General features: G+C 42.7%; 1 protein-coding gene across 15 annotated transcripts in view; it reads right to left on the reverse strand.

The window, feature by feature from the left end:
* Positions 1 to 11,354, reverse strand: part of picalma (phosphatidylinositol binding clathrin assembly protein a) — a 123,295-nt gene extending 111,941 nt beyond the window's left edge. For all 15 annotated transcript variants that reach the window (XM_055637231.1, XM_055637229.1, XM_055637227.1 and 12 more), the window contains exon 1: positions 11,174 to 11,354. In XM_055637231.1, the coding sequence (XP_055493206.1) occupies positions 11,174 to 11,306 (133 nt within the window). In that variant the 5' untranslated portion in view covers positions 11,307 to 11,354. The remainder of the gene's footprint in view (positions 1 to 11,173) is intronic.
* Positions 11,355 to 11,554: the final 200 nt, after the last annotated feature.

Here is an 11,554-nt window from a genome sequence, read left to right on the forward strand (position 1 = left end):
TTAATTCTGAGGCTATGACCTCTAGTTCTAGACTCTCCCCTTAGTGGAAACATCCTCTCCATATCCACTGGATCCAAGCCTTTCACTATTCTGTACGCTTTAATGAGGTTCCCCTCATTATTCTAAACTCCAGAGAATATAGGCCCAGTGCCATCAAACACTCCTCCATGCACCTCCATGACTGCTGTCACATGAAAAGATGTTTTCAAATTTCTTAAAAACAATTTTGAGTTTGATCTTATATGATTATAAAATGGACCAGGGTAGCGTCTATCTTCTCTATTTGAATGTGGAGAGGAAGTTTCCATTTGTGAGACAGTCTAGAACGAGAGGTCACACACTCAGAATTAAAGGACGTCCTTGTAGGGGAGAAATTTCTTTAGTCAGAGGGTGGCAAATCTGTGCAATTCTTTGCCACAGAAGGCTGTAGAGCCCGTCAGTGGATATTCAAGGCAGAGATAGATTCTTGATTAATACAGGTGTCAGAAGTTATGGGGAGAAGGTAGGAGAATGTGGTTAAGAAGGAGAGATAGATTAGCTATTATTGAATGGCAGAGTTGATGGGCCAAATGGCCTAATTCTACTCCTATTGCTTATGACCTTATGATTGTCACCACAATTTGCTTCAAGTACTTCTTACCTGTTCAGGATGTAGTTTTAAAGCTTTAAAGCGCATACCACTGGATTCTGGAGTAGCTTCTTCCCTGGTGTTATCAGATTGCTGAACAGACCTCATTATCTAATAGCGTCGTTAGAATCCCATCTCACTGCGCTCATTGCACTTTTAACTGCACTTTCTCTCTGCACCTGTAACATTATTATATTGTGCAGAAGGGTCTTGATCCAAAACATCACCCATTCCTTCTCTCAAGAGATGCTGCCTGTCCTGCTGAATTATTCCAGCATTTTGTATCCAACTATATTCTGCACTCAAAATTATTTTCCTCTATGCACTGTGGTCTTGCATGATTGTATTCTTGTATGGTATAAGCACACACAATTTCCCACTTTATCTCAGTACACATGACAATAATAAACTAATATCAACATACCCTTGTTGTCTCTGTTCTTTGATCTTGATTTTAAAGATTCTAACTAACATATTGAATTGGGAAGTCAGCAGAAATTTCTTCAGCAACATGGTGGTTAGAGCAAAAACATGTGCACATGGAGGAGGAAGATATATACAGATAGGGTTAGAGAGAAAAAAGGGAAAACATTTGTATAGTGCGTAAACAGCGGAATGAGTCAATGTTGCAAAAGGTCTATCAAAATCCTGCAATTGCTTTGCAAAACTATGCAAGAATGGTCAAACTTCAGGCTTAATCACACATATATACACACACACACATTTAAATGTTATTAGAAAATGGGTCCCGTTGGGCCTCGTTCCACCAATGCAATATTCCACCACTCACCCGTTCACCCGCAACGCAACCCATTCCCCCAACGCAATATTCCACCACTACCATAGCCTCCAACTGTGCAGGCGCCATTCATTTCTCCTCATCCCCAACACTCCCTTCCCCCCTCCTCCCACTCTCCCCGCTCTCCTTTCCCATATCCTCAGTCACTCCCTCCCTCCATAACCCGTCTCCCCTCCCTACCCCACTTGACGTCATTGTGAGGTGGAAGCTGCTGTGTTTTTGAAAATAAATTTATTAATGAAAATGAGATCCCATTGTGATGTCATTGTGTGGTGGACACTGCCGATGGGCAGTTCATGTAAATTAGCTCCCATTGTGACGTCATACCCCGCCAACTGCTAGTGCAAGTTCAAGTAATTTTTCTCAAACTGGATTTTGTAAAGTTTAAAATGTGAATAACTTTTAAAATATACCATCAATCTGAACTTGATACACCACACAGCAGGAAAATGTTGAGTAAGGTGGGCAAAAATTGTAACGCTATCATGTACCATTTCGGCATAGTTCCAGGAGCATAGCTAAACATAGAAACAAGATGAGAGTTTTTGTAATATAGATAGATTTATCTACATCAGTTATCAATTGATCCCCTCGGTGGGGGCGCTGCAATGGCGGCAGCCCTGTCAGCAGCGCGTTAGTTTTTTCAACTTTTTTTATTTTTTTTTAAGTATGTTTTAAAGTATGTTTTTAATGTTTCTTTGTGTGTTTTGTGTGGGGGGGGGTGTGGGGGGTGAGGGGGAAACCGTTTCGGCCGCCTCCTCCATGGAGAGGCGACTTTTTCCAGGTCGCCTCCCCCGTGGCCTAACAGCAAGGATCGGCGCGGCCTTTCCCGGAGACGCGCCCGGGGCTTCAGCGGCGGGCGCAGCTTGGACTCTCGGCGTGGAGCGGGTGAGCCCTCGCTGGGGCTCGCTGGAGGGGAGCGCTCCGTTTCGCTGGCCCGGGGCAGCCGGCAGCCTGAAGCCGCAAGCGGTCTGCACAGCTCCAGCTGGCGCGGCGTCTACAGCCCGGGATCCCTCGTGGGGGACCCGGGATAAGACGAAGCCATCACTGCCGGCCCGCGGCCAACTTCTACCGCGGGCGCGGTGGCGACTTACCATCACACCTGGAGGGGAGCTTCGACCGCCAGCCCTGCGGTCTGTGGTGCTTCTGGCTGCCGCGCGGCGGGAACTTTAAACTTTAAATCTCGACCGCCGGTCTGCGGCCTACACCAACTTAAAGCCGCGGTCTCCGGTGGGGAAGAGCCGATCCTGGACTTACCTGAACTTGTACCTTGTCCTTTTACCATCTGAACGCCCGCAGCAACGGCTGCGGAGGGTTGAGGTCCCGACCACGGGGGAAAATGGAGGAGGACTGGCCAAATTGTGTGCCTTCCACCACAGTGATGAATGCTGTGGTGGATGTTTATGTTAAATTTTTATTGTGTTTTTGCGTGTGTTCTTTATCATTGTACTGCTGCTGACATATTCATTTCACTTGCACTTTATGTGCAATGTGACAAATAAACCGTATTGTATTGTATCCTTGCCCAATTCTACAGTTACTCTACATTCCTGAAAAACATTGTTCTACTATATAGTAATGTACCAACATTAAAATCTCAACTTCAGTTCTTCTATCTTAATGCAGTCATTCTACATTGAACGCGCTCGAATTAGAAAGGCCATCTTCGTAACTCTTGCAGCATTATCTTTATTTAATAAAATGTGATCCTCAAATCAATTTGCAACACATTTTGTAGAGTAGATAGATTACTACTATGAGCAAAGATCATCAGATAACTGCCAAAACAAATGATGCACAGCAGATTTTCAGTGTGGCTGGAATACAGTTATGCTGCATGTATATTTAGCAAGACGCATGCTGAAGCCTACAAAATGGCAAGTACAAATGGTGTTAACACACGCAGGGTTGGACGATGCAAGTATCACTTTTTATGGAGAAGGTACACAATATTTGTGTTTAAAGTAAAAACATCTTTGTTTTCAGAAAACAAAAAATGGTATTTGTGTACATAGGTCCCCCTGATCATTCACCTTCCATGGGCAGTTATTGTTAGCTTGAGTCCAGTTCATCTTGGACCAAACAGACTACTCCAAGTCGAGACACTCCACATCAATAATAGTCTGGGTCCACTCAGTTTGTGTGCCTTTTAAAACAAATAAAGATTGATAAATTGAGGTACATGGTTGTACAAAGATGACAACAGGGAACACCTTAAGCCATAGCATAGCTGGAATATAAGCAAATTGCCTTTGAGATAGCTCTGTGTTTAAAACTTTAAATCGCTTTCAAATAGCAATTTCTTTGCATAAAATCTAGTTGTTTCTGACCTTTTTTTTTTTAACAACTTTTCAGCCACCATATTGAACAATGAGAGTTCCACACCATTCAAATATTTTACCAAACATGCAAAAAAAATTATAATTGTTTCCTGCCGAGTTCCAAGATATCAAAGTTCCTAAAAATCACATACAACGTTAATGTTTTAATCTGTTCTCCATAATTACAAATGCGTACACTTAGCATTCCAAGACAATGCGAGGTGGTGAATTTAACAATGCAATAAAAAGTACAATATTTAAAAATAATGGAACTCCTCCTTCCATCACAATCTGTATCCAAATGAGATGAAAGTAATTCCTTTATTACAGAATGACAGATTCTTGTAAATAACAAAGAGACACAAACCAGCATTAAAAGCAGAGTCAATATTCTATGCCTAATAAAAAAGCATGAGCAAGTCCCAGGAGGAAAACAACATGTATGAAGCAAGATCTTTAAGGTAGATGAACATCCCAACAATGGTTATGTGGTAGTAATCAAGTAAAAAGAAAATAACCAAAGCAAAGGAGGAAACTTTAAGATTACTAAAATCCAGTACAAAGCAGTAGGTTTTCAAGAAGCATTTTGACAGAGGACAATTGTAACAAAAGAATGAAAACGTAAAGCAGTTTTTGAAATTTAGCTCCATATGGTACCCATAAATATTGCAGGATGCAGGAGACAAATAAATTAGTTCATGTCATGCATTGCAGGGCCTGGTGCCAGAACATATCGGATAATCCATTTTTTCTTAAATATTAGATGTGGTAAAAGTTGTGGTTTATTAATGTGGCACAATCTGGTAAACTCAGTCCGAGTATTTTGCAGTATTTTAGCAGGAATTATAACGTGATGCAGGACAGAGGTAAAAAGTGTTAATGATCATTTGTGTGCAAATCACAAAAGGAATCTGAAGCTCTTTGCAGGATCAAACAGAAGACCTAGGCAGCACACACAGGTTTAACCCGAGGGAGTAACAAGGGTGCAAGGGAATAAGCAATTCCCAGATCTCATGTCACAAACAATAGCAAGCTCAGACATTGTAAAGAACATTGACTCTACACCAGCTAATAGAATGCATTTCATGCACTCCATATGGTGAACTGGATAAACGCCAGACCAAAATCAAAGATTAAGTAATAAGTAGCTTAATTTACCACAGATTAATTGACTATAGCTCTGCATTCAACACGGTCATCCCCACCAAGCTCACCACCAAACTCCACCAGCTAGGCCTCAGCTCGCCGATATGCGATTGGATCCTGAACTTTCTGACAGAGCATCCGCAGGTAGCGAGACTGGGCCCGCACCCGTCCTCCACTATCACCCTGAGCACCGGCACACCACAGGGCTGTGTACTAAGCCCCATGCTCTACTCCCTCTTCACTCACGACTGTGTTCCTGCATTCATCACCAACACCATCGTGACGTTTGCAGACGACACAACAGTGATTGGACTGATCACCAACGGTGATGAAACAAAATACAGGGCGGAGGTACAGAACCTGGCGGACTGGTGCACACGTAACAACTTGTCACTAAACACCTCCAAGACCAAAGAGCTGATTATTGACTTCAGGAGGTCCCATAATGGAGAATACGACCCAATCTCCATTTACGGGGAAAGTGTGGAGAGTGTCCAGCTTTAAGTTTCTGGGCACTCACATTTCAGAGGACCTCACATGGTCCACCAACACCGCTGCGCTGGTCAAGAAGGCACAGCAACGACTGTTCTTCCTGAGGACATTAAAAAAGACTGGTCTGCCCCAACCCCTGACAACGTTTTACCGCTGCACCACAGAGAGCATATTAACGTATGGCATCTCTGTGTGGTATCTCAGCTGCACGGAGGCGGAGAGGAGAGCTCTTCAGCACGTCGTTCACAGAGCGCAGAGGATCATTGGGACAGAGCTACCAGCCCTGGAGGGCATCTACCACACACGGTGCCTCAGGAAGGCCATCAGCATCGATAAAGACTCATCACATCCCTGTAATGGACTGTTCGAACTACTTCCCTCCGGCAGACGTTATAAGGCCTTCTACACTTCTACACCCGAACCTCCAGACTCAGAAACAGCTTTATTATTCCAAGAGCTATAGCGGCTCTGAAACGGCCCTGCTGAGTGCCCCCCACCCCCCCTGGACTGTCTCCCTCGGATGGTCACGACACACAGCTTATTTATTTATTTTACTTTTCTTTTTCATTGGTTGGAGCTGCATACTAAATCTCGTTGCACTGATGTGCAATGACAATAAAAGATATTATTATTATTATTAACAACAATTTCCATTTATAAACATACAAAAACATCCGTGGAGCTTGATAAAACAATGTAACTATTAAGCCGTGTAAGAATGAACTGCAGGTGCTGGTTTAAACCAAAGATAGACACAAACATCTGGAGTAATTCATCGGGATGGGCAGCATCTCTGGAGAGAAGGAATGGGTGACGTTTCGGGTCAAACCCCTTCTTCAGACTGGTTAGGGATAAGGGAAACGAGAGATATAGGCGGTGATGTGGAGAGATAAAGAACAATAAATGAAAGATATACAAAGTAATAACGATCATAAAGTAGACAGGCTATTGTAAGTTGTTTAAGAAGGAACTGCAGATGCTGGAAAATCGAAGGTGGACAAAAATGCTGGAGAAACTCAGGGGGTGAGGCAGCATCTATGGAGCAAAGGAAATAGGTGACGTTTCTGATCAAGACCTTTCTTCAGACTGATGTGGGGGTGGGGAGGTGGGGAAGAAAAAGAGGCTGAGACAGTGGGCTGTGGGAGAGCTGGGAAAGGGAGGGGAAAGGAGGAGAAAGCAGGGACTACCTAAAATTGGAGAAGTCAATGTTCATAACGCTGGGGTATAAATTACCCAAGCGAAATATGAGGTGCTCTGGCCATGGAGGAGGCCCAGGACAGGAAAGTCAGATTCGGAATGGAAGGGGAAGTTGAAGTGCTGAGCCACCGGGAGATCAGGTTGGTTACTGCGAACCGAGCGGAGGTGTTGGGCCCGAGCTACCTGAAGTGAGAGAAATCAATATTTATCCCACTGGGCAATGTTGCCCAATCAAAATAGGAGATGCTGTTCCTCCAATGAGGAACATTGCCGCACGGACAATGAAGGAGACAAGAGGACAGAATGGTCTGTATAGGAATGGGAAGGAGAATTAAAGTGTCCAGCAACCAGAAGATCAGGTTGGCTCACATGGGCTGAGCGAGGGTGTTCCGCAAAATGATCGTCCAGTCTGCGTTTGGTTTCGCCAATGTATAAGAGTCCACATCTTGAACAATGGATACAGTAGATGAGGTTTGAGATGCAAGTGAACCTCTGCCTAACCTGAAAGGACTATCGAGGATGGAGATATAACGACAGGTGTTGCATCTTCTGCGGTTGCAGGGGAAGGTACCTGGGGAGGGGGTGGTTTGGATGGGAAGGGATGAGTCACGGAGGGAACAGTCTCTGCGGAAGGTGGAAAGGAGTGGAGAAGGGAAAATGTGGCTAGCGGTAGGATCCCGTTGGAGAGGCGGAAATTTCAGAGGATAATGTTTTGTATTTGTATGCGACAGCTGATGGGGTGGAAGGACTAGGGGGACTGTCTGTTGCAACTAGGGAGAGGGGGAGCAGGGGCGGAGCGCTGATGGGAAAGGGGAAGGAAAAGAAAGGTTGCCTAAAGAATGAGGACATCTCGGATGTTCTAGTATGGAACATCTCATCTTGGGAAACTATTAAGCTGCCTCACGGAGGAAGGATGCGAATGTTTAATGATGAACAAACAGTAGCAGCAAGATACAGATTTCACAGCTACCATTGACGGACTGAAAGGAAATAGATTCATTTCTGACCCAGCTGTGAATATTACTCTAGCAAAGCTCTTGCGTATTAATGAAGCCGCCAATCAGTATCTCTAAACTAAACTAAGGAAGCTTTCTATCACTCAAAATTCACACAATGTCAAGAAACAATGTTTTAAAACAGGAAAAGTGAGATCAAAGCCAAGGAAAATCCCACTGTGCGTCGGAGTGCATATGGGCTAGCAGAAACTAACATTAGTAAGAGGTAAAAGGAAACAAACCAAACGAAAACATCTCCAAAAATACATGCATTAAATCCATGATGAATTTGAACAGAGCAGAATTACAAGAGTTTAATGAAAAGGATAGTGACACCACGCAAATGAAAAAACATCAGAACTTATGAATACCACCCCCCCCCCCCCCACCGGTTTTACTCAGCCCAATAGAATTAAAAAATCCAGTAACCTCAAGTGTTTATAAATAGCAAAGGCTCAAATGGTTTTCCTGTAATTTCTTGATTTCCCTCTAACAAAATGCCTGTCTAGTATGTGAAAAAATTGGATCAACCTGAAAAATTCATCTTGAAAGCATCAATGATGTCAGACGTATTGTCATTTTCACGTTTAATTGCTCTTTTCTGGCAGGACTAAATACTCAGAAACACGAGAATCAAAAGGGAGACAAAGGCTTTATATTTCTGGTCTTGCTAATTGATACCTGCACGTTACACTGACAAGGTAAAGGAAAAAAAAGCGAGTAAAAGCCAGTTACAGCACAAATTCTGACTGGGTGCAGATTGGAATTGACATCACAACACAACTAGTTAGAAAAAAGCTCTTGCAGAGGGCCATCAAATTTTTCAAGTAATAATTTCTCCAAATAGACATCATTCTACGTAAAGTATGGAAGTGTTCTAGATGCAGTCTGATCAATGGTCTGCATAGCAACCATTAAACTTTTGCTATGAGCACTCACAATTACACAGACGCAGCTGTCAAAAAGATACCCAGTAATGATTTTATTTTTATGCACAAAAGTGTTTATTAACATGATGCTCTAATAATTCCAGACACAAGGAACTGCAGATGCTGTCTTACAAAAAATGTGCCCGTTGTGTTACTCCACTATTATTTGCGCCAATAGTTTATTTTTAGTTTTATTTGGAGATACAGCATGGAAACAGGTTCTTCAACCCACCAAGTCCTGCTGTCAATCACCCGATCACACCAGTTCTATGTTATCCCGCTTTCAAAGCCTCTCCCTACACTCGAGGGCCAATTAACCTACAAACCCACATGTCTTTGGGATGTGAGAGGGAATCAGAGCATCCAGAGGAAACCCATGCAGTCACAGGGAGAACTCGAAAACTCCACTACAGTGTCACCCTGCAATTCGGTTGTTCTCAATGTGAATTATTGCACACCACAATATCTTGATGTACCCAGTTGACTCAAATGTCAGTGTCAAGAACTGGCAAAACAAACTCCCCTCCAAAAAAAGTAGGAAGCAATTGAAGCACTTAAATGCCAGTGGCAGAACAGGAGGAAAGACAAAAACAAAATTACTGGAAAGAACTGCAGACGGTGGCTTAAATCGAATGTAAACAAAATGCTGAAGGAATGGGTGACCCTTCTTCAGTCTGAAGAAGTGTCTCGACCCGAAACGTCGCCCATTCCTTATCTCCAGAGATGCTGCCTCACCCACTGAGTTACTCCAGCATTTGGTGTCTACCTTCAATATAATTAACTGCTGAGTTGCAGTGCTCCATCAGTGAATGAAGGGGAAATGTGGAGCAAAGAACTGGGAGAAAGTCGGAGTGATTCTCAGATTTACATGACAATACAAGGTGGGAGACTGCATTTACAAAAGTTAAAAAACAATGACCCTACACACAATGATCCTATGATAATAAAATTTTGCTGCAGGAATTTGACAACAACCATTGAAAGAATTTCCTGAGCCAAATGCAACGAGAATGGAAGGGAAGTGACCTTGTTTTCACCTTATTTAAAGTGTCAAAATGCTCTGCACAATTCACCTAAAAATGGTAAAAGTTGGGCAGACAAATACAGTAAAATTGCAAGAAGCAAATTAAATTAATGATCAGAAAATTCAATTTGTTTATGATGGATCAAGAAATGCTTGCTACCCATTCAAAATTCATAACATTTTGTTGACTGGTTCAAAGGAATTCAGCAAAGGTCAGTTTAACACATTATCTGAAAATTGAGAATTACATTGATGCGCCCTTAGCCCTGGACTGTATACTGAAGGACTGGAGAAAGATTTGTAATCTCCACCTCCAAAATCACACATGCAAATAATTTCACGAAGATTTGTTAGTGTATGTCAAAAATAATTTACATTATGTTTCACAACATTCTCTTCTGATAGAATTGCAGCTTGATGTAATACAATATATTTCATGTTATCTTTCCATAAAATACAAGGAGCCATTCGCCCAGTTCTCGGAGGGACTACAGAGATTAAAGATATCCATTGACAGATTAAGTGACATTCTGGAGTAACTCAACAGGTCAGGCAGCATCTCTAGAGAATGTGGACAGGTGACATTTCAGGTCAGGGCCCGTCTCCAGACCTTAAGCTTTGACATATTCAGTTTCCCCATGGTCAAGAACATCACATAACTGATTTTATTTAGTTATGGGTCAGTGGTTTATTTTCTTCAACTAACAAAATGGAAAGTAGTAGTCAAACATTCACTTTATTAATTGCATGACTGTGGGAATTATCCTAAAACTCATTACACAGTGAATAGTAGCAACAATTTAAAATCACCACATATTAAAAAGTTTGATGTTCAAATTCAACTATATTAAAATGCATTGCTCCTTTCACCACAAGTTAGAAATAAATGTTTATTACATCACGATCTATTAATGAAGCCATCACAAATTCCAGGACAATTAATTACTACAGTAGCTGGAAGACTGATCACTGAATCAGAATAATAAGAATGTCAGATTTGCTAAACGGAAGGAATTACTAATCTGGGAAATGTGTGCGCTGTTCCAAAACACACAAAAAACTAGTAAGTTCCAAATAATGAAAATGTTTCTGAAATTAGGTAACTATTTAATCCGTGGTCTCAAACCTTTAACTACAGAACATCTGTTGTTTGTGACAATAGAACCATCAATTTTGTCTTTCAAGACTAATAAATGGCAAAATGCTGATTCACTATAATGTGTTTTTGAGGTGAGCTGCAAGTTCCCTTTTCAATGGTACCTTTCAGACATGTAACCACAACTACCACATCACATAAAACCACAAAAATGTGTATAAGTCCTGAGACTTGAAGCCCCGAGCCTTCAAGCACACACAAACTCCCCACACAAGTTCACAGCGAATGTTACTGCACTGCAAAATAGAAATCCAGAGTAACTAGGACCACAGAGACAAAATATTTTTTATGAAACTCTACATCAAAAAGCTGAACAAAATCAAGGCCAAGGGCGTTATCTGGGGCCTGTTACCGCAAAAGATCCACGGAAACATTTCCCCGGCAACCCCCACAAACGGCTGCAGTTAACATTAAACCGAATAAAAAGCAACCGGGACGGGACGCGGCTCCATTCAGGACACTGCCAAAGTGAAAGGAAGCGCTTACAGTCCAGGTGTTTCTTCTTGGGGCCCATGATCTCGTGTGTTGTGGCTTTACAGACGGTTTTGGAGACGGCAGAGCCGGTGACACTGTGCTGAGCGGCGGCGATACGGTCCGTGATACTCTGGCCTGACATCATCCCCAGCAGCAGCAGCAGCAGCAGCAACAGCAGCAGCAACAGCAACAGCCCTCTGTCTGTCTGTCTGTCTCTCCCACAGGAAGAAGGGCTTTAAATCCCTCTCACTGATCCACCCGGCGAGGGAGATGAAGGAGGAAAAAAAACAACCACGCCACCCTCCCCCCCCACCCACCCACCCAACAACAAAAAGTAAACTGGAAACCCCGGAGGGGAAGAGAGAACAGACGCCTGCAGCAGGCTTTTCTACA

The sequence above is a fragment of the Leucoraja erinacea genome, chromosome 6 (genome assembly GCF_028641065.1).
Source record: "Leucoraja erinacea ecotype New England chromosome 6, Leri_hhj_1, whole genome shotgun sequence".
Taxonomy (NCBI): Eukaryota; Metazoa; Chordata; class Chondrichthyes; order Rajiformes; family Rajidae; genus Leucoraja; species Leucoraja erinaceus.